Source organism: Gekko japonicus, unplaced genomic scaffold (genome assembly GCF_001447785.1).
Source record: "Gekko japonicus isolate JY-2015 unplaced genomic scaffold, Gekko_japonicus_V1.1 scaffold1322, whole genome shotgun sequence".
Classification (NCBI taxonomy): domain Eukaryota; kingdom Metazoa; phylum Chordata; class Lepidosauria; order Squamata; family Gekkonidae; genus Gekko; species Gekko japonicus.
In genome coordinates, this window is record NW_015172044.1 from 14,572 (window position 1) to 37,810 (window position 23,239).

General features: G+C 47.9%; 1 protein-coding gene across 1 annotated transcript in view; it reads left to right on the forward strand.

Annotated features, from left to right (window-relative positions):
* Positions 1-3,823: 3,823 nt before the first annotated feature.
* The window catches only part of PKP3 (plakophilin 3), a 126,291-nt gene continuing 106,875 nt past the window's right edge, over positions 3,824-23,239 (forward strand). The window contains exon 1 of the mRNA XM_015420707.1: positions 3,824-4,033. Within this exon, the coding sequence (XP_015276193.1) occupies positions 3,995-4,033 (39 nt within the window). The 5' untranslated portion in view covers positions 3,824-3,994. The remainder of the gene's footprint in view (positions 4,034-23,239) is intronic.

Below are 23,239 nucleotides of genomic sequence, written 5' to 3' on the forward strand. Positions count from 1 at the left end.
CAGACACTGCTGTTAGTTCTCTTGAGCCTCTCGACCGATCTCTCTCTCTCTCTCTCTCTCTCTCTCTCTCTCTCTCTCTCTCTCTCTCTGGTGTGGGGTACCAAATATGCTGCCCTCTGGAAGTACATCTTTATTTCCGACTGTGCTCTACTGGTATATTTGTACATAATTCAGAAACTACAATAATGCTGCACAGGGGTCATTTCGTAGAAAAAGAGGTGCAGGAGGTGCGGCGGTGGGCGAGCAGCCCTGGCGACCCAGTGAGCACGACGTCGAGCGATAGAGTCCGGCGGAGTCGTGGGGCATGGTGACGTGGCGGCGTGGTGCGGCGGAGCCAGCAGGACGTGAGCCGGAGCTGCAGCTGGTGCGGGGCCGCGCACCAGGATAGGCCCACCGGAAGAAGCCGCTGGACGGGAAAAGACCTGTTCCAAGGCGCCGAGAGGTGGAACGCCGACATCCGAAGCCCGCTTGAAGGAGCCGGATAACAACAAGCCCTGCTACCTGGGTGCCGGTAGGAAGTCACTTCCCTATATAATGTGGCCCTAGATAGGAAATCGAAAATTGTATGTAAACCGCTCAGAGACCCTTCGGGGTTAGAGTGGTATATAAACTGAATGTTAAATAAATAAATAAGAAGCTCATTAGCATAACTCATTAGCATAATTTATTTGCGTATGCCACACCCCCTGACATCACCAGAAGTGTGTCAGAAGGCAACACCCACCGCTCAGGCTCCACTGGACTGTTTTAGATTTCTAGCTATTGGGGGGGGGACATGCAGATCTAACCTCACAGAGGAGGGAGAGCTTGTACCTGAATAAAACTTGGTCTTAAAGGTACCCCTGGACTGTTTTGGATTGCTAGCTATGGGGGGGGGGACACACGGATCTGCCCTCACAGAGGAGGGAGAGCTTGTACCTGAATAAACCTTGGCCTTAAAGGTTGCACTGAACTGTTTTGGATTGCTATCTGGGGGGGCTCTGCAACGTATCTGTGGCCCGGGGCTGCTGAGAGCAGGGGGTGGGGGTTGTTGCATGTGCCCGCCCCCTGGGCTCTTTACGTGCGCTCCCACAGGATGACCCCTGAGTCGCTGCAAGTGTCCAGTGCTTTCTCCTCCAAAGGGAGCCAACCCGGATAAGCTCTAGTTCCTTGAACCCCGCACAGCTTGGAGTTCTGGTGGTATATAACAAAGCAGTTGCGGCACGTGGATAAGAAGTACATATAGCACTGTTCAGTCCTCAGATCCCTTGGAAGATGTGATTGTAGCTCACAGGAAAAGAAGTGAACTAGGAAGGAAGCGCCTGGCTTTGATCCGTGTTTCTGCTAGTTGTAAATAAAAATTACTTGCTAAATGCAGTTCAGTGTTAATTGTACGCCTCAGGGAAGACCACATTGCTGCCAACTTCACTTCCCCTTCCATGTGTTTAAACCAGGGGTCATTTCCTGCAGGAGCACACAGGAGCGGAGCTCCAGCAGTAAAGAGCCCAGGGGGCGGGCACATGCAACAAGCCCCACCTCCTGCTCCCAGCAACCTTCAGTCAGAGCAAGAAGCAGCCAGATAAGTTGCAGAGCTCCCCCCGCCCCCGGCCCCAAACAGTCCAGTGGCACCTTTAAGACCAAGTCTTATTCAGATACAAGCTCTCCCTCCTCTGTGAGGACAGATCTGCACGTTGCCCCCCCCCCACCCAATAATAATCCAAAACAGTCCAGTGGAGCCTGAGCTTCAGAAGTGTATCAGAAGGTGTTGCCTTCTGAAACACTTCTGGTGATGTCAGGGGGTGTGGCGTATGCAAATAAGTTACGCTGAGTTATTCTAATGAGCTCCTGCACCTCTTTTTCTATGAAATATGACCCCTGGTTTAAACACTGACTTGTACCTCTCTGCTCCAAAATAAGGAATTTCAACTTTGCATGGGTGATCTTTGAGGATGCTATTCAGCAGATATCTCAGCCGATTTCTCTTCATGCCATCCACACCCTTAGGAGCCAAGCAATAATTATTACTGATTATAGATCTTCTTTTCCCCACCCCCCATTCATTCAATCATCCATTCTGCTTCTTGTCACTTATGCCTGCCGATTCATCTTCGGCAAATGCCCAGCCCTCTGTACCATGTGCACAGGAGACGTGGCCATTGTTCAGTGCCTCATCACAGTCATGTGATACATAGACGGGACTTCGGGTTCAGCCACTGTCGCCTATTTTGAGGCCCTAGGGAGAGCTTGGCTATGGCCTCTCAAAACGACAACGGGGTTGGCAGGCATCACTTTGCCCCACAGCCTCCTAAATGGGACCTTGAGATAAAATTTCTCAGGTAAAAGGTAAAGGTAAAGGTTCCCTTGCTCGAAAGCCAGTCGAATCCGACTCTAGGGTTGCGGTGCTCATCTCCGTTTCCAAGCCGAAGAGCCAGCGCTTTCTGAAGACGTTTCCATGGTCATGTGGCCGGCATGACTAAACACCAAGGTGCACGGAACGCTGTGACCTTCCCACCGAAGTGGTACCTATTTACCTACTTGCAATTTCTTGCTTTCGAACTGCAAGGTTGGCAGGAGCTGGAACTAGAGATGGGAGCTCACTCCGTCATGCAGCACCCGGGTCTCGAACTGCTGAACTACTGACCTTCCACAGCCTGCACTTCAGCGTCTTAACCAAGTAAACAAAATCAATGTTCTTAAAATTCCTTTCTTTCTTTTTTTGCAATTTAATCTTAAATGCATCAGGGAATTGTATTTTTTTTAAATCTTCTCTCCGCACCACCATGACCGCTTGAAAAAACCTCTTTGCCAAATGAAACGGTGTCCCTGCAGAACAGGGATAAAAAGAAGCAAGACAGGAACAGAAGCACAATGAAATAAAGAGAATGAAGACAAAAGGTCTATGGGCGGGCGGAAAGTTAAGCCAGGCAGTCACCCCACCCAGCGAGACAATTTAGCGAGTGAAGGGAAAGCCTTTTAGTTCTGATGCTGTGGCTCTGATTCACACCCTTTTTAATCTGGTATGATATTTATTTATCTGAAACAATCTCCTGCCCTGCTAAGCAACGGCTGAAACCTAGGGCTGCCAGGTCCGGGTTGGGAAATACCTGGAGACTTTGGGGGTGGATCCGGGAGAGGGCGGGGTTTGGGGAGGGGAGGGGCCTCGGCAGGGTACGACGCCACGGAGCCCACCCTTCAAAGCAGCCATTTCCTCCAGGGGAGCTGATCTCTGTCAGCTGGAGATCTGTTGTAAAAGCGGGAGATCCCCCAGGGCCCGCCTGGAGGCTGGCAACCCTACTGCAACCTGAGCTATACATCGAGGCAGCTCTGGAAGGGAAGGTTGGCTCAAGGTGTGCAGGTAGCCCTCTCATCCTCTTCCGCCCTGTAGCCTCGCCATGGCTCAGTTGGCTGCCAGCAGCTCAGACTACAGACAGCACTTCCTCACCCAGCAGCCAGCTGTTGCGGCTGATCTGCAAAACGAGCTTCATCACAACGGCCCCAGAAAGTACAAACTTGTCTTTGGGGCTATTTAATTTTTTTTTTTTAATTGACAACAAAAGAACATCAACTGGTTAGGCAACTTCAGTGGGTGGGGCTAGTTTTCAGCTCCTAGCCCAGCCTAATCCAGCTTGTAGTAGCACCAGGAGTTACCAAACGGAGCAAGTTTAATTGTCCCAGCTGCCTGAAGACGGAAATATCTGCCCCGTTGGCAGCCTCTGGACCTCGACAGCCCTGGGCTCAGGCACGTGAGAAGCTCTTTGGGGCTATTTAATTTTTTTTTTTTTTAATTGACAACAAAAGAACATCAACTGGTTAGGCAACTTCAGTGGGTGGGGCTAGTTTTCAGCTCCTAGCCCAGCCTAATCCAGCTTGTAGTAGCACCAGGAGTTACCAAACGGAGCAAGTTTAATTGTCCCAGCTGCCTGAAGACGGAAATATCTGCCCCGTTGGCAGCCTCTGGACCTCGACAGCCCTGGGCTCAGGCACGTGAGAAGCTGCCTCCATCAGCACCAAGAGGATGCTACAGGGGAACAAGCGGTCAAGGTTGCCAAGCTCTGTACGTTTCCATCTCTCTCTCCCTTTGAGTTCTTGCTTTCTCTTAATCTGTCAGAATTAAGGCAGCTGGTCTTGGGGTTTTGTACATAAATGCTGGAGTGCTGGGCAATGTTCCCTCTAAGCTGTGGAGTCTTGTGTGCAAAACTTCTACTTTGTGAGCAACTGGCATTAAAGCTGTGAGCCAGCGATTTGGCTACTGCATAAATTAGTTTGCTCTGGAGCCGTCCTTCCTGAGCTAAGACAAAAATCTGTGAGCTGGAGGCTAAAAAACTGTGAGCTAGCTCACACTAACTCAGCTTAGAGGGAACACTGGTGCTGGGCCCTTGCTCCAGCAGTCCCTCCCTCTCGTTCTGATGAGATGTGCGGTCATAAGTTTGTGCTTCGCTGGGGAATGTATAGGCTGCTTGGGAATATTTTGTGAAACGGGACTAGGGCTGCAATTCAGTTTGGGGATAAGGCACACTAAACTCAGTGGACTTTACTGCTGCTGAAACCAGGACAGGATTGAATGACATGTGTCTCTTGGCCACCTGCCAAGTACAAAGTATCTGATATTTTGGGGATCTGGATATGACTTGCGATCTGCAGACGAAAAGAGGAAAGGCCGAGATCTGCCATCGTGGCTACCTGCAAAAAGAGAAGTGATAGGCGTGATGAGAGTCTCATTCCACAAGGATATTCTCTAGCAATGTACGATTTGTGTGAGTGATCCTGTTTTGAGTGTGTATGCCTGGTGGTGTTGGATCCGAACGTGGGCTAAAATCCCAAATAAGCCGTAAATGGAGTAGCTACATAGGAATCTCAGTATTCTAGACATAATTCCTATCATGTAAAATCAGATGTGGTATATGAAGACATCTTCATATAACATACACATCAAGTTATGATCACTATTGTAAGGTGCGGCAATGGCCATTAGACTTTTAACATGATTAGACAAATTCGTGGGGGGGATACGTCTGTCAATGGCTTTCGCCATCAGAGCTAAGTGGAACCTCTATTTTTGGGAGGAATGTTGAGACGCTGTTTGACATGAGAATGGAGAAGAGCTTTATACTCTTACAAACGTCGTATCATTTAAGAATAACTTCTTACATAACTGACAAACAAAAGGAGCGGTCGAAAAGAGGGGCCCGGACATCGCACTTCTGTTTGCTCATCACAGGATGCAGCCTACAGAGATAAAATGACCGGTCAGATATCAGGTGATCAAGGCATCCTTTTCGTCACATCTAACTTTTTATGTTCACCTTGTCACCCTTAGATCACTGAAAAATATTACTCTTAGAAAGAAAGAGCCTGAATAGAGTGTTCTAAAATTAGACAGTTCACTTAAAACCATAAATCTTGTCCTATTGGATAAAGATACCAAGCACACAAGAAGGATGCACGCAAACAAGGACTTTGCCAAGTTCCTCCTGGCCTCAGATCTGTAAGCCAGCTCTGCAGGACATGGTTACTGCCAAATTCTGGAATGACTGGAATTCAGCTGTGCATTTGTGGATTTCAGGTTCTGTGCTCGAAGTACTCTTAAACCATCTTAGGATGCGCTCTGTCACAGTTTTGGAATGAATGCATGAAACATTTGCGAACTGTATAATTCTGGTGAGGGAAACCTCAGCATATTTTTGTTCATTTAGCCAGAAACCAAGGAAGCACGGGATAGTATGATCCTCTCTAGGACAATACAGACAAACCATTTACTACGTCTATACTTCCCCAAAGTCACATACAGTGAGGATCACTGTAACAGGAAAGCCTCCAGATACCCAAGCCCGCCAGACTTCCATAGATTGAGCAGCAGTAGAACAGGGGCCTAAAATCTAGGGTGGCAAGTGTCCAGAACAGAGCCTGAGATGTTAATTCTGGTAGACTGATTTTCATAGCTTTTCCGAAGCCAACTGTAGCATTGTTACAAGTGTTTACAATTATCTGATGGATATCCAAAGTTTGTCAGAGAACTACCATTCCCAGAATTTATTATACCATTGGGGAGTAGAAATGTTTTAATATTTGTTTTATTTATCTGCTTCATTTACAGCCCACCTTTCTCACAGAGACCTCAGCCAGTTTGGTTGGAATGAATGCATGAAACATTTGCGAAGTGGTAGGCATACAAACATTTGGTAAGCCAGCCATCTGTATAATTCTGGTGAGGGAAATCTCAGTCTATTTTTGTTCCTTTAGCCAGAAACCAAGGAAGCACGGGATAGTATGATCCTCTCTAGGACAATACAGACAAACCATTTATTACGTCAGTACTTCCCCAAAGTCACATACAGTGAGGATCGCTGTAACAGGAAAGCCTCCAGATACCCAAGCCCGCCAGACTTCCATAGATCGAGCAGCAGTAGAACAGGGGCCTAAAATCTAGGGTGGCAAGTGTCCAGAACAGAGCCTGAGATGTTAATTCTGGTAGACTGATTTTCATAGCTTTTCCGAAGCCAACTGTAGCATTGTTACAAGTGTTTACAATTATCTGATGGATATCCAAAGTTTGTCAGAGAACTACCATTCCCAGAATTTATTATACCATTGGGGAGTAGAAATGTTTTAATATTTGTTTTATTTATCTGCTTCATTTACAGCCCACCTTTCTCACAGAGACCTCAGCCAGTTTGGTTTGTAAGCCGCTCTGAGACACCTTTGGGTAGTGAAGGGTGGGGTATAAATCCAGTCTCTTCTTCTTCTCCTCCTCCGCTTGCACCTGGCTGGATGACCTTGGGCAAGCCATGGTTCTGATAAGAGCTGTCCTTGAAAAAGAGCAGTTTCTGTCAGAGCTCTCTCAGCCCCACCTACCTCACAGGGTGTCTGTTGTGGGAAGGAGAAAGGAGTTTGTTAGCGGCTCTGAGACACCTTTGGGTAGTGAAGGGCCGGAGGGTACAAATTCTTCTTCTTCTTCTTCTTCTTATCCCCTAGCTGCTAGTCTCTCTGTGTTAAATGATTGCGTGAAATAGTGTCAGAATGCTTTGCGACAGCAGTTTCACCTATACAAATGATCAAGAGATAAATATCATTAGCTCCTGGAAACTCTGCCGTGCGACTTCATCCTGAAGTGCATTATTGGAAGCGGGATGCAGTGGAATAGATGACTGTGATACGTACAGGTGGGATAGTCTTGCATGGCAAAGAAAGCTCCCCCAGCCTTTACTGACTAATTTGCATTCTTCTCCACATGCCTCCTGCCAGAGCAGACAAGACATCGCTTTTATGAGCTCTATAAATCCACTGCAAATGTAAGCTGTAAAGAAAAAAAACCTGCCTCTAATTAGCCTTTCAACCACATGCAGTGACAGTTCTAGTGCTTTCGGTTGCCTCCGTTTAGGCGTGTGTCCCATTGTGACACATGTATTTCTTTCTAGCTCTGGCACAGTCACCTCTGGCCTCTCTAAATGTGTTTTCATAACCTCTGATTCTGCATGGATTATACTGTCCTTCAATCATCTGAAACATTATTGGGGGGGATGCAGTGATTGTATGCTGACCACAAATGCAGGAAGATTCACAAGATGGCTGTCTGAGTGGACAGGCAGAATGTGAGGTCAGGAACCTGCTACAATGAGGGCCCGATAGGGCTTCAGGACCCATTTTATATTAGCCAGAAAAATTTAAGAAGGGTGTTGTGGAAATGCTTCTAAAGTAACGTTTAAGTTGTGGCCTACTTAGCTCTGAAATAATGACACACACACACACACACATGGGCAATCTGAAGCTTAATCCTCCCCTCCCCCTTTCCACTATCTGATGAGACCTCTGTGATAATCAAAAGCAAGATAGGAGTTTGGGTGATAATGTATGCAAAGAACTCTGAACTATGAATCTCTCTTATTAATAATTCTGTTTGGGTCATGGACTCTCCTGAACATTCCACACGCTCCCAAATCAGTTGGATCCCTGATCTGTCACTCAGAAGCTGTCACTCAGAAGCTGTCTCACCTCCAATATTCTAAACAGTTTGCTATTCCTCTCCCCCCAGTAGCCAGTCGGAACACAGAGGTCATTTGCATAGGCGGCCTGATTGGCCTTTGCCTCTAATTCTAAACAGTTGGCTGTTGCTATTGGGAGTCATTCAATGTGTCCTGAGGTAAAATACATATCCCGATATTCCCTTAAGTGATCACTGGAGTTGCCAATATCCCTGTGGGGCCTGGAGATCTCCCAGAAATCACCGTGTTCCCCAGCCACAGCACATCATTTTCCCTAAACAAAATTTCCCAGCTATTACATCCAGGTGACCAAGATCAGTTCTCCTGGAGACAATGGCTGCTTTGGGCCGTGGATTCTATGGCATTATACCCTACTGAGGTCCCGCCCCACCCCAAATCCTGCCCTCCCCAGGCTCTACCCCTCAGATCTACAGATCTGGCCCTCCCCTTAGTATTGCCAGCCTCCAGGCAGCACCTGGAGATCTCCAAGATCAGTTCCCCTGGAGAGAATGGCTGCTTTCGGCAATGGACTAGGCTTGCCAAGTCCCCCCAGGCCCAGGGGGCGGAGAAACCCCCGCCCCAGAGGCCCGTTCCCCACCGCCAGCGGATTGGGCCCCGGGAGGAACCCCACCCCGATGTGCACGTCACCTGGAAGTGACCCGGGCACGCTGGGGGCGGGGCAACTCTATGGTTTTCCCTCGGATGGACGTGGCCCCGCCCCAGCGTGCCTATTGTGTAGTGCGCAGCCGCGTGAACGAACGACATACGACCTTTGAATGCATAGCACGCTTTATTGGATACACAATAAGAGAGAGAGGAAATGGCCGGCCAGCCAACTATATACATTACCAGGGGACCACCCCCGGGTCCCATTGGCGGGTTATACTATCCCGCCTTGGTCCCATTGGTTTCCCCCAGTGGCGAGACTAGTACCCTAGTCTCATTGTTGTCCTGGGCTGAAGCATGGCCTCAGCCCCACCTACCTCACAGGGTGTCTGTTGTGGGGAGGGGAAGGGAAAGGAGTTTGTAAGCCGCTCTGAGACACCTTTGGGTAGTGAAGGGCGGGGTATAAATCCAATCTCCTCCTCTCCAACAGCCGGGAGTCCCCCGCTCCAGCTAAAAAATCACTTGGCAACCCTACAATGGACTCTATGGCATTATACCCTGCTGAGGTCCCTCTGCACCCCAAACCGTGCCCCCCCCAGGCTTTACCCCTCAAATCTACAGGTATTTCCCAACCCAGAGTTGGCAACCCTATAACTGGCTATGGAACTGCTTTCCAGACCCTTGGAAGCCAGAAGACATGGCACAGGAGGAGGTGCTTTTCTACCTTAGCTGCCACTGCATAACCCCAAATCAACATAAGTCAGGGGTGGAGGGAACCATACCTGTTACCATGAGGCTGTCCTCCCATATTACCCACTTGGGGCAGCAAAATGACTTGAGACAGCCCTGCCTTATAGCTAAGCCGAAGGAAATAAACACGGCTTGCCTCCCTCTATTTTCCCCTTCCCTCTGCCGCCCCACCAGCCACAGTCGGGACACTCACCTGGAGCTTCTGTCTAGAGCTCATTGTAGTTCTTCCCACAACGGACCTTACTCCTAGTCACTATATAAACTATTATTACATTTTCTTGCTTTGCTATTACAGTTTTTCTAGAAAAACCCCCCACCCCATTCCCTTCTCATAGTTGGTCCTTGCTTGCTGGGTTGGGGGGTGGGGAGAAAAGATTGGGCATTGGGATGAGGGAGAAATGGAATTCTGCCTTTGAGATTACCATAATGCATGCAGCAATAGTTAGTTAAAGCATGTAGCTTTTCCTACTGCAACAGCACTGATGCACGAAACATGCCCTCTGTCTATAGCATTCTTAACACAAAGGAGCTCCCTTACAATTCTAACCTCATAATCATGGTTTTTTACTTCTCCTCTAAAATGGGACACATAGGGTTGCCAGCCTCCAGGTGGGGCCTGGAGGTCTAGCACTTTTACAACTGGTCTCCAGCTGACAGAGATCAGCTCCCCTGGAGAGAGTGGCTGCTTTGAAGGGTGGACTCTATGGCATTGAGCCATGCTGGGGCCCCTCCCCTCCCCAAACCCCGCCCTCTCCTGGATCCACCCCCAAAGCCTCCAGGTATTTTCCAACACAGACCTAGCAACCCTAGGGACACATCACTCAGTTTGCTTACTTGAGATATCTAGTGTCATTTTTGTAAATAGGTTTTTCATTAAAAATTATAAGAAGAATTCTTGTAGCCACATCTGCTTTTGGTTCAACACATCTTAGGATTCCCAAATGCAAGAACTGACCCTCTAAAAACATGAGGTGAGTTTTTTCTCAGGGAATTTTTCCAGGGGCAGCCTGTTTGTACACCATTTCTCACTAGTTGTTCCATCACCCTCATTGCCCATGTGTCTAAGCCGGGGACCAGCAGAGGCCAAAACAACTGCTGCTACAAGTGGACTATGGGGATCGGATATGGATATCTGGATGAGTATATCACAGACCCTTTTTAAAAAATAAGCTGCTGTTCCATTCTTTGGCCACCAGGTGTTCTGACCTGGTGTAATTGACTCCATGTGTCCCACACACTGGACACACAAACACATAGAATACACATAGTACTCAGGTACAGTTCTTAACAATGACATTACATGTATACATATTTGTTGTTATAAGTGACCATTTTACAAACTGCAGGGCCCATGCAGTCTTAGAGCATATTAACACGCAGGCTTAAAACAGCTTTTGCTTAAGTCAGCTTTATACCATGAATAATAAAGGTTTCCCTGCCTCAAGAACAGCGATCAGACATTAACATAAATAGCTGAGGAGAGGCTCAAAGATAATTTAGGTTTCATGTAAGGAAACACTATTAGCATTTATATAGCACATTTCAAGTGTTCCATGTACTTTGCATACATCAGCCCAGTAATTCTTGTAAGGCCGGCCAGTATATTTATTTTTTTTTCATTTTGCCGTGGGGGCAGGACCTGAAAATAAAAGTGTCCCCCTTGCATAAGTTCCTGGTTCACAGCTCACGTGGATGGAATGAGCGACTGTGAGGAAACACCTCTCATTTCCCATTCGTCCAGGAGCCGGGGGACACTTGCAGGGAAGAAATGGGAGGGGAGGGAGTTCTAAACCTTTTCCTTGCCCCTTTAACTTCTCCCTAAAAATCCCCACATACTTAAAAAAAAGAAAAGAAAAAGGTCTCCCTGCCAGGTTTCTGAAGGAGGAAGCACATTTGGCTGGGAGGATACCGGGTTTGGGAGACATTTCCAAGGAGAGGCAGCAGACGTGGGAGGGGTCAAGCGCCCCTCCCTGCCATACATCATCCGCTCCTCCTTGCAAATCCTCCCACACCCCCTCAGTCACATGGTCTTGGCACTCCTGGATTTGGGAACCTGTGTTTGCCAAGATGTTGTGTCGTTGTGCCCAGAGCACTGTTGTATTGCTCGGATTTACTGCTGCTGTTGACAAAGATATGGCTGAAAAGTCTAGAGAGCTATAAGAGAAGGAGGTGCTGCAAAGATAGTCTTAGGTCGAATCTGCATTTGCATTTTTAAATTGGTTTCGTGCTGCTGTGACACCGTCTTTCTCTATGCTTGTTTGAGGCCCAGTCTGCATCTAGCATTTGCTCTGCTGTTATACCAAACCCACACTGGAACAGAAATTCCCGTCTACATTGCATGCCACTTTCACTCTGATGGAGTGTCGCATTTTATGGCAGTGTCCAGACTGCATGCTGCTTTCACTTGGTTTGATCTCTGGTTTTACGGTGGCTGTCTGAAGAGATTTATAGCTGTTTTATGGCCATTGGGGGGTGACTCTGCAGTCAGTACGGTGTTGGCGGGGGGGGGGGTAGTTGAATGTGGTTTTGAGCAGCATCTTTTTCTGTTCCAGTGTGGGTTTGGTAAAACAATTGACCAAATGCTAAATGCAGATTGGGCCTGAATGTTGTTTGGAGAAGATTCTTTTAAAGCAGTGTGGAGGTGCAATGACAGTGGAGCCGCCCCGAAAGGATGATAAACATATGTGGACGTGCAAAAGTATGCTAGCACTCTTGAGGCGTGAAAACGACACCAAATGTAGACAGCTTTTTTGAAGACGGAGTCAAAAGGCTGGGACACCTCGTGGGAAAGACAAATGCAGATTCGACCTTAAAGAAACTGGAATGGTAGGAGGTGGGCTGCTGCTGATGGCAGGTATCAACCACCATCCTAGCAGCAAAATGACACGGTCCTGAGTTGTCAGTACAGGAAAGCACTATTATTTTAATTTTTGTTGGGGCGATCTTCTGCTGGCATCCCCACTTTTAGACCTTCCCTAAGCAGGGCCTTCCTTGGAACCCATCCTGCATGCGTTGCTGCTCCCCTGCCAGCTGTCAGCTAGCTGCCATGCTTTCTTTGTTTACTTTCGTCCCCGACTTTTGCACAGCCGCACATGCTTTCTTTGCTTAGCTACTGCGGGTAACATAAGGGAGGTGCTCTCCCCCCCCCCCTGTGCGAACTGGCTCCGCCAGACAGCGCTATCAGTGTAACCTTGAAGGGAAGGGAGGGCTTGAATTCCACTATTGGTGTGAATATTTCTGCTCTCAGGGGGGTGGGGAGAGTCTCCCGTTCATGATGTAACAGCCCACCGGGAGATTTCCCCCGCGCGCGCTTGGATTTCATATGCTTAGCTAGAAGGCCGAGCGCCAAAGAATAGATTATTTTGAACTATGGTGCTGGAGAAGACTCTTGAGAGTCCCTTGGACTGCAAGAAGATCAAATCAGTCAATCCTAAAAGAAATCAACCCTGACTGTTCCCTGGAAGGCCAGATAATGAAACTGAAGCTCAAATACTTTGGCCACCCAATGAGAAGGGAGCACTCCCTGGAGAAGACCCTGATGCTGGGAAAGATTGAAGGTCAAAGAAGACAGGGACGGCAAAGGATGAGATGGTCAGACAGTGTCATTGATGCAACTAACATGAAATTGAGCAAACTTCAGAGGACGGCGGAAGACAGGAGGGCCTGGCGAGATCTGGTCCCTGGGGTTGCAAAGAGTAGGACTCGACTGTGCGACTGAACAACAACAACAAAGTTAGATGAAGCAGCAGAGTATATGTATTGAGCCCCTTGCATTAATCATTATTCCTGACAATGTACCTGTACCACTTGGCAACAGACCAGTATTCCAATAAAACATAGCCTTTTCTGAGGAGTGTGTTTGGACCTGCTTGCTGTTGATTCTGACACCAGCCTACCCAGGTCTGACTCAAGGTCTCTTGCTGCCCCAAGCAGGTATCATACACCACCCTTTGCAGGCTGAAGCCAAGCCCAGCTGAGCCACACACGAGGTTTCCGGAGGCGAAGACAGGCATTGGCTTCGCCTGTCACTTCCTCTTGCCATGCCACCAGCTGTACTGGTGCTCTCACTAAATTGTGCCACAACAAGGCACCTCCCTTGGTGAAGAAATGGTCCTGTTCCTACGTAGCAGCTTGCCGACCAGCTGTCCACCACCACCTTAGCGACACAATGCACTGGGCTCTGGCGTCCAGGTAACACAAAGGAAAATCTTCTCTCTGACATGGAGTTCTAAAAACAGAACTGAAGCAAAGCACAAATGTTAACATGACACTTTAAATGATGCAAAAAAGTACATAGCAGGAGCCTAGTTTCCAGTAAGCTAAACTTCACAGTCCCTAATAATTTACCTAAGAAACCTTGTGAATCATTTAGTACAGCGCAACTCTATTGCATGAGTGGGAAAGCTCTCTTGAATAATTCAGTTTTGCTTGGTTTGCAGAAAGCCAGAAGAATAGGAGCCTTTCTAACCGCTTCAGGCAGGCTATTCCATAAGGTGGGGGGCCACAGCGGAGATGGCCTGTGTCGGGGCCATCATTGATTTTGGCCATTTGCAGGTTGGCCCCTTGCTCAGATGAGCGAAGCTGTGGTGGTGGCAGTGTATAGGGGGAGAGGAGGGTCGAATCTGCATTTGCATTTTTAATCAGTTTTGTGCTGCTGTGACACCGTCTTTCTCTATGCTTGTTTGAATGTTGTTTGGAGAAGATTCTTTCAAAGCAGTGCAGAGGTGCAATGACAGTGGAGCCCCCATGAGAAGGTGATAAACATATGCAGATGTGCAAAAGTATGCTAGTACTGTTGAGGTGTGAAAACGACACCAAATGTAGACAGCTTTTTAAAAGACGGTGTCAGAAGGCTGGGACACCGGTGGGAAAGACAAATGCAGATTCGACCGTGGTCTCACAAATATGCAGGTCCAAGGCTGTGAAGAGTTTCGTATGTAGTAGCCAATACTTTAAATCAAGCCCAGTAAGCGATGAGCAGCCAGTGGAGTGACTGTAGAATGGGATTAATAGGCATGTTCCACCTAGCTCCCGATAATATACATAATATATTACATGGTACAATACATTGTACTTGATCTAAATTGTCTGTTTAAAGATGAGGCCCAGAACTAAAGGAGAGAATAGGGATAAACTGGTTAAAGAAGGAGAGGTGAGGCTACAAGACCAACAGCATCTGCAAGAAATTATTTCCTCATTTCATCACTGGGCATAAGAGTCAGTTGTTTGTGGCTAGATATGGGGATATGAGAGGGTGGTTCCTGGGTGTGGCCAGTCACAGACCTTGAGCATGAGATTTAACGTGCATGTGTAAAGGTAACAGATTTCAGGGGAAGAAGAAGAGGAGGAGGAGGAGGAGATTGGATTTATACCCTCCGGCCCTTCACTACCTAAGGGAGTCTCAGAGCGGCTTACAAACTCCTTTCCCTTCCCCTCCCCACAACAGACACCCTGTGAGGTAGCTGGGGCTGAGAGAGCTCTTGGCAGAAACTGCTCTTTCCCAAGAACAGCTCTTATCAGAACTACGGCTTGCCCAAGGTCATCCAGCCAGGTGCAAGTGGAGGAGGAGTGGGGAATCAAACCCGGTTCTCCCAGATTAGAGTCTGCGCACTTAACCACGACACCAAACTGCCAACCTTGGCTGCATCTCATGTTGGAAGGTACGTTCCCAGGGCGTAGTTGGCATGTTAAGGCAGTACATAGGAGAGCTGCATGTTTTGTTACAATACATTTGCAGCTGCCTCTAAGACATACCAGAGAAGAATGTCTTTGAGAGGAACTGTATTTGGCATATATACTGCATACCTCCTGGGCGGGGTGGGGGGTGGGGAGGAGAGATACAAGCAGGTGGTGCTGGAACAGAATCGGCAGAATCCTGGAGCCGGCAACACAGGTCAAAAGCAGACTTGTGCTGCAACAGCTTTTCCCTGTCAAGGCTTCTCCACCCTCTCCTGAGGGGGAGGCCAGGATATGGGATATAAATGGGTGGCATACTTCCTGCTACCACTGGCACACAACAGATTTTGTCTCCCTCTGCCCTTAGATCATAGACTCATAGAATGTTAGAGTTGGAAGGGACCTTGCAGGTCATCTAGTCCAACCCCCTGCACTTTGCAGAAGCATAGCCAAAAGATAGCCCTACAACATACCCAAAAGATGGTCGTCCAGCCTCCGCTTGAAAACGTCCAGCGAAGGAGCATCCACCACCTCCCGAGGCAGACTGTTCCACTGCTCAACCACTCTTACAGTTAGGAAGTTTCTCCTGATATTTAGCCGGTATCGATTCCCTTGTCATTTCCACCCATTAGATCTAGTCTTGCAATCCGGAGCAAGAGAGAATAGATCTGCTCCATCTTCTACATGGCAGCCCTTCAAATACTTGGAGACTGCAATCATGTCCCCTCTAAGCCTTCTCTTTCCCAGGCTAAACATACCCATTTCCCCCCTCCCTGGGAATTGGGCCATATGAAAGCTGAATTTGTTGAACAGTAAGAACTAGAAATGATAGGCAGGAACAAAGAATCCTTCCATTCCTTCTGCCAAGGAGAGGCTATTCCCTGACTGCCTTATGGCCCCTGCCGCCAAGAAAAAGTCAAAACTGCTCCCTTCTCCACCAAGAGACAGATTTTGGGTGTTTTCTGCAGGTATGGAGAATGGCTGCTGTCCTAAGAACATAAGAGAAGCCAATGTTGGATCAGGCCAATGGCCCATCCAGCCCAACACTCTGTATCACACAGTGGCCAAAAATACCAGTGCCATCAGGAGGTCCACCAGTGGGGCCAGGACACTAGAAGCCCTCCCACGGTTGCCCCCCCCCCAAGCACCAAGAATACAGAGCATCCCTTGCCCCAGAGTCCCTATCTATACCTTGTGGCTAATAGCCACCGATGGACCTCTGCTCCATATGCTTATCTAATTCCCTCTTGAAGCTGTCCATGCTTGTAGCCGCCACCCCCTCCTGTGGCAGTGAATTCCATGTGTTAATCACCCTTTGGGTGAAGAAGTACTTCCTTTTATCTGTTCTAACCCGACCACTCAGCAATTTGAGTGCCCATGAGTTCTTGCATTTGTGATTTACCTTGATTTACCTTGAACCTTAGTTATTCCTTAGGATCAGTTGAATAAACTCTAGAGCCTTTTATCTTTAAAAAAAAAATCAAGGCAAGCTTTTGGGCTTATTGATGGCCCCTCTGACTTGGTGCTACCCTTGACAGCTCAAGCACTCCTTCACTTGGCTTAGAGAGGCTCGCCATCTTATTGTCTGAGAAATCTTAGTAAAAATATTGGGATAAGTGAGGGTCAGAAAATATGGACTAAAGAAACCAACCAGACAAGGCTGTAGGCCAGAAAGACTGCTGTTTGGACTTTGATTTAGCACGGGCTCTGATTTTTCACTGACAGTGTGAGCGCTGGTAGAATACAGAAAGCAGCTGAATCTAAAATATGCTTTTAGATGATAGGATTTATTGGCAGGTTTTTGAAAATATTTTTAGGCTGCTGAGGTTGTATTTTTAAACATGAACATTTTACTATGCTATTCATATTGTTTTAACAACATTGCTGGTCATTAGATTGTTGACTTTGTGTTTTAATTAGGCAGCTAAATTTGTTTTATTTTGTAAACTCCCTTAGAAGCAATATGCCAAAGGGCAGCTTAAACATATTTTAAATTAATGAACAGTACAATTAAGGAAGAATACAGGCTGTATTCAGATATCATAACAAGCAGAAGTTTTTCCACGATGGGCATGAATGTGCCTTGTTTCCATGGTTGTGCACTGCCCTCACTCTGTTCTCACGCACAGCACAACTGAGGTTTTCCTTGTTTGGGAAGCCCTGATTCAAGCTCCAGTTAGCTGTGAACTGGAGTTTCTGTCACCCTCATGTAAAACCCAGATTGTTAAATGGAATGAAACCAAGATTTAGAAGCTCCAGTTTGGGGGAGGGGGAACCAATTTGCCTTTGCATTCAGATGTTACAGAGAACTGGAGCTTGTTTGAGGCTTCACAGTCCTAGGGTGCGTTCAGACGGCCAGCTAATCCCGTCATTATGCCAGTTTGAACTTTATCCCGATCTTTTTACTCCATTGTAGCACGACCAGACATCCCCCTGGTGAATTGCCTTACCGCGCGCTGCCTCTGTTGTGGATTGTCTAGATGGCCTCCACTGAAGGAGGCATGCACGGTGGGTTTCTTTAAAAAAACATTTTGCGCATGCGCATAGGCGTCACAGCCCGTCCTTGTTGAAGGAAGTGTGTGGTGGGTTTTTTTTAAAAAAAAATTGTGCATGCGCATAGACGTGACAGTGCATCCTTGTTGATCCGCGCACGTGTAGAGATTTTTTAAAATGGCACCCACTCGGGATGGTCTGACGTCAGAGCACCCCGACAGGAGGATTGTGTGCTGGTGGAACAATCAGACGGGTGAAAGTCTGCAGTTGTCCCGCAGGTAACCGAAAACCCCAGATTTAAAGGGCTATCTTTTAAGTACGGCTCCGAAGCGCGGCAAAACGGGATGCCCACAGAAGAGGGACATTTCCCAGATGTTTGTGTCTGGACATGACCTTTAGATCCGTGAGGCAATCGTACCTTGCGCGGATCTAAAGAGCCGTCTGATCGGACTCTTAGAAGCCCCAAGTTGCACTCTACACAGGAAGGAAGATGAGTGAGGGGAGTGCACAAGCATAAGAACAAGTTGTGCTTCTTCCCAACCTGGACAAATCTCTGTTGATCGCGATGTGTGGATACAGCTTGTGTTGCTACCTTACCTTTGCATTCTTAGTCGGGCCTTCTGAGTGCTTTTTAGCAATTTTTTGTCTGGAGACTAAGATAAAGACAAACCGTCGAAGGCAATTTCCATTCTTGAATGTGCATCATCCATGCAATATGACAAATAGGGGTAATATTTGTATATATTGTATATATATATATTGTATATATTGAGCTGCGGTGGCTCAAGTGGTTAAGACGCTGAACTGCAGGCTGTGGAAGGGGTCAGTAGTTCAGCAGTTCGAGACCCGAGTGCCGCATGACGGAGTGAGCTCCCGTCTCTAGTTCCAGCTCCTGCCAACCTAGCAGTTCGAAAGCAAGAAATTGCAAGTAGATAAATAGGTACCACTTCGGTGGAAAGGTAACAGCGTTCCGTGCGCCTTGGTGTTGAGTCATGCCGGCCACATGACCACGGAAATGTCTTCGGACAGCGCTGGCTCTTCGGCTTGGAAACGGAGATGAGCACTGCAACCCTAGAGTCGGATTCGACTGGCTTTCGAGCAAGGGAGACCTTTACCTTTACTGTATATATTATATATGACTCAAGGGCCTAACTACAAGGTGCTTTTCCCCCTGGGTCCATGTAAGCAAACCTGTGCTGCAAATTGGGAACTTATTCCCAGGCACATGTAGGCCCACCTCAGACTGGGACCACAGTGTGTGGGGAAAGGGGACTTTCACTTTCCCCTTCCTTTCCCCCCCAATTCAAAATGGAACCCGGGGTGTTTTTGCCTCACATGCACACTGATGTGGAAGTCCTAGGCTTCCACAACGGAACAAACAGGGTTTCCCCCCTTCCCAGGCCATTTCAGATTAGGGAAATGGCATGGGGCGGAAGGTCTAAGTCCCCTCTCCTCATGTGCCACAGTAACCTGGTACAAATGCCCCCCCCCATGCATTGACTAACCATGCAGGGAGGGAGAGTAGGTTAAGTTCCCAGCATGGAACTCACAATACGTGTTTAATTGTGTGAACTCAGAGGAAATATAATGTGTAGTTAAGCTCTCAGGCTTTTATTTATCAATTCACAACAGACTAGCAGGGCGTAGAAGCTGACTTCCAATTTTTAAACAATTTGAGTTGCCTCAATCAGGGTTTGGGGGGGTGGGGTGGAAAAAGAGGTGCCTGAACTCTCAAGAGGGAAACGAAGTTTTCAATCTGCATATTGAAAACTCGTGAACTTCTAAACAAGAATGTGGTCGAGGAGGTTCCGGGACTCCATTCTCTTCCGACACACTTCCGGTGATGCCAGGGACCCCTGGGCATTAGCATGCTAGCCCTGCCCCCTGCCTCTGTGTGATTTCCTGATCATCTCAGGAACACGACCATGCAGACAAAGTGACCTCGTGCACACCTACTCCCAATGATCAGCAATGTTCTGAAAGCAGCATCACAGACCACAGGGAGCAGGTATACCTACGGCCACTTCCTCCACACAGTCACACTCTGCAGATGGCCAGACCATTGCATGGAGGTAGAGGGTAGGGCTGCCAAGTCCCCCCGGGGGGCGGATAATCCCCCGCTTTGGAGGCCCGATTTCCGCCACCGCGGAATCGGGCCCTGGGAGGAACCCCACCCTGGCGTGCACATCAGCAGTTAGGCCACACACCTCTAATGTAGCCAATCCTAATGAGTTTCTGCTGTTGGGTGTGGCCTATTATGCTAATGAGTTCCTCCTGGGCGTGGCCAACTCAGGAGCCAGCCGGAACTCCGTTCCTGTGCGTTCCCGCCCAAAAATAGCCCTGGTCCGGAGGAATCAAACCAGAAGAGTGGCCCTTCGGGATGTCCTCCCCTTACCCTGGCTTCCCAGGACTCCTGCTCCTGAGAAAGTATCCCGGAGGCAGCCCTAAGTCTTTTTCTTCTTCTTCAAGAATCGACTACTGATTCCTCAAGGATTAACGCTGCTGTTGGTCTTTGTTTGGAAATTAATTCTGGATAATGACTTCTGTCCAACGACATTGTGTAGAATATCAAGGAGAAAAGGACTTGGCAACCCTAGTAGAGGGTCAAGGCTAGGGTTGCCAATGCCCACTCTTCTTCCCCGTGCAGTGAGTCAACACACGGAGGACGGGCATCTCAGTGGGGCATCTCAGGGCTGGGCCCTCTGACTTCCCATCCAGCCCAGGGCAGGTGTGGGGAAGGAGCCAGGTATTCCTTTAATACGATTAGCCAGTGCCCCCTAAGAAATTTAAATGCCCCCCAACTTTAAAAATCTTGGCTACGGGCCTGGGGACAGCCTTATCTATACCAGCCTAGTCCTAATCCAAATTGGGCTCACATGGGCCTATGATTAAGTTCCCAGCACCCTTATGGCAGCATAGCTGACAATATGCGAAGTAAAAGATTGTCAGCTTTGCTGCAGGGAAAAAGAAAAGTAGAAGAAGAAAAAAAAATTAAAGGCAAGCAATGATGGCCAGTTTAACCAGAGACGTGTCACATTGTATGAGAGTTTCTCTACCACAAAAAAGGTGCCAGTTATATCATTTGGCCCTAGGCCCATTCTTCTTGGTTCTTTCATTCCCTTATTTTCTTGTGTCTCGAAACATCAGAGTGGTTTTCTAGCCCATGGCAGCATTAGTTGTTTTAACAGTTTTAATGGAAACCAGCAAACCAGTCAAATGAGGCTCCTTCGGAGGTTACTTCCTTCTGGAGTTCCTTCCGTATGGCCTGGGTAGATCTGGAGATACATTGCTCTCCTCCATTTTATCCCCACAACAATCCTGTGAGGTAGGTTAGACTGAGGGTGAGTGACTGGTTCAAGGTCACCCAGCAAGATTCCATGGTAGAGTGGGGATTGGAACCCGAGTCTCCCAGATCCTAGTCTGACACTCTCACCCCCATACCACATAAGCTCTTGTTACATTCAATGTCTGGAAAAGGCAATGGTTTTTGACAGGGGTCGTTTCGTAAAAAAAGAGCTAGGGGAACTCATTAGCATAACTCATTAGCATATGCCACACCCCCTGACATCAGGGGCCCGGCGGTGGACCTGCAAGGCCGGCGGGAGTGCGAGGAAGCCCCGCCAAGGCCCTCCCTGGCCCCAGGCAGGCAGGGGTGGGGAGAGGCGGGGGGGAAGCAACTTACCCTCCCTCTTCTCCTGCCTCCTCCTGGCTGAATGAGGGCTGGAAGTGGGGCAGCCGGAAGCAGGGGGCGGGGCTTCGTCGTGTGCCCCACCCCCTGCACCTCACCCGGGGGAACTGCGATCCCCCGCGATCCCCCCCGAAATGACCTCTGGTTTTTGAGGGACATTCATTATGTGATTCAAAGCTGTCAATAACGTGACACGAAGGAAGATCCTTTAAAATAATCAATGGCTAGGATCAGACGGGTAAGTTTCTCTGATGTCGTGGCGGCTCCCTACCAGATTTGAAGTGCATAATCGGATGACAACATCTGCCTCCCGTCCCTCAGCCGTTGGCCCCCCACCCCACCCCTGACTTCCCAACATCAGATAAAGTCCGGTGTTTACAACTGAACTTGTATCACCGCAGATTTCCGGGTGTCTGATCTCTTCCTGGCATGCTCAAGCCGCTTGGTGAGATCTGATGCTTCCAGTCCCCAACCACCATTTTCTTTGCAGTTAGCGACGTGCACATAACCGCAGATCTGCTCCTAGCAAATAAGCAGTTATGCACATGTGCCCGTTAGAGGTTTTTTTAAAAGAAGCTTCCTGCCTGCCCTTTCCATGGTGACCACAGGGTGGCATGTCTGGTCATACCTCTCCGGAACAAATAGCTCTGGAGAAATTGGAGGTGTGGCCAGACTGTGCCAAAGCCAATCGCAGCCAATATCTGATTATCCTGGCAACCAGGATGAAAGGGTAAAAATTAAAATACTCTGCGGAGGTGCATCCCTTTGCCCCCCCCCCATTTCCCTAGTAATGAATTTCTATTCATGAAGTATGGGGGGGGGAGGGGGATATGCTAAGAACTCAACAGAGTGTGCTGTGTTCACTTCCTAATGTGCGTGAACCTTCGGAATATCTTTCTGCAGAAGCAGTGGTTACAATTCCTCCTGCTCCTGGAGGTTACCTATAAAAGGTCATGGTCATGGAAGCACAGATCTTGACCTCATTACATTACTCTTGGAAGCCTGGTCCCAGAAAGGAACACCCTTTATCTATTGTCCAGATCTGAAGACTCTTTTGGGGATAAAAAGGTAAAGGTCTCCCTGGCTCGAAAGCCAGTCGAGTCCGACTCTAGGGTTGCGGTGTTCATCTCCGTTTCCAAGCCAAAGAGCCAGCACTGTCCGAAGACGTTTCCGTGGTCATGTGGCCGGCATGACTAAACACCAAGGTGCACGGAACGCTGTTACCTTCCCACCGAAGCGGTACCTATTTATCTACTTGCAATGTCTTGCTTTCGAACTGCTAGGTTGGCAGGAGCTGGAACTAGAGACGGAAGCTCACTCCGTCATGTGGCACACTCAGGTCTCGAACTGCTGAACTACCGACCTTCCAGCCTGCAGTTCAGTGTCTTAACCACTTGAGCCACCGCAGCTCCTCTTTTGGGGATAAATACAGTCAAAAATATTTCTTTAGTGTCACCTTTGGTAAATATCTATTGCATTCTATGCAGTTGATCAGGGGTCATTTCGTAGAAAAAGAGGAGCAGGAGCTCATTAGCATAACTCATTAGCATAGCTTATTTGCATGTGCCACACACCCTGACATCACCGGAAGTGTCAAATTGATTGGCACAGTCATAAGACAATACAAAAAACAAAAAGAACTGTGAAAATGTGACGCTTAATAAATTTCTTTAGAATCAAATTATACAAAAAGTGAACAATAATATACAGAATAATAGAAAAATGACGGTGATCTCTGGAATGTCTTGCCGTTTCGAAGGTTGATCTTCTTCCGAACAAAGATGTGAGACAAACACTGTCTCTCAATAATTCATTTCCTCTGGTGATGTTTCAAAGATATCAATGAAGATTTTCAATATTAATAATAGCTATAGTACCTAATGGAGCCTTACAATACCAATAGCCCACGGAAGGCTCCATATTATCGTTCACTTTTTGTATAATTTGATTCTAAACAAATTTATTAAGCATCATATTTTCACAGTTCTTTTTGTTTTTCGTATCACCGGAAGTGTGGCAGAAGGCAACACCCACTGCTCAGGCGCCACTGGACTGTTTTGGATTGCTA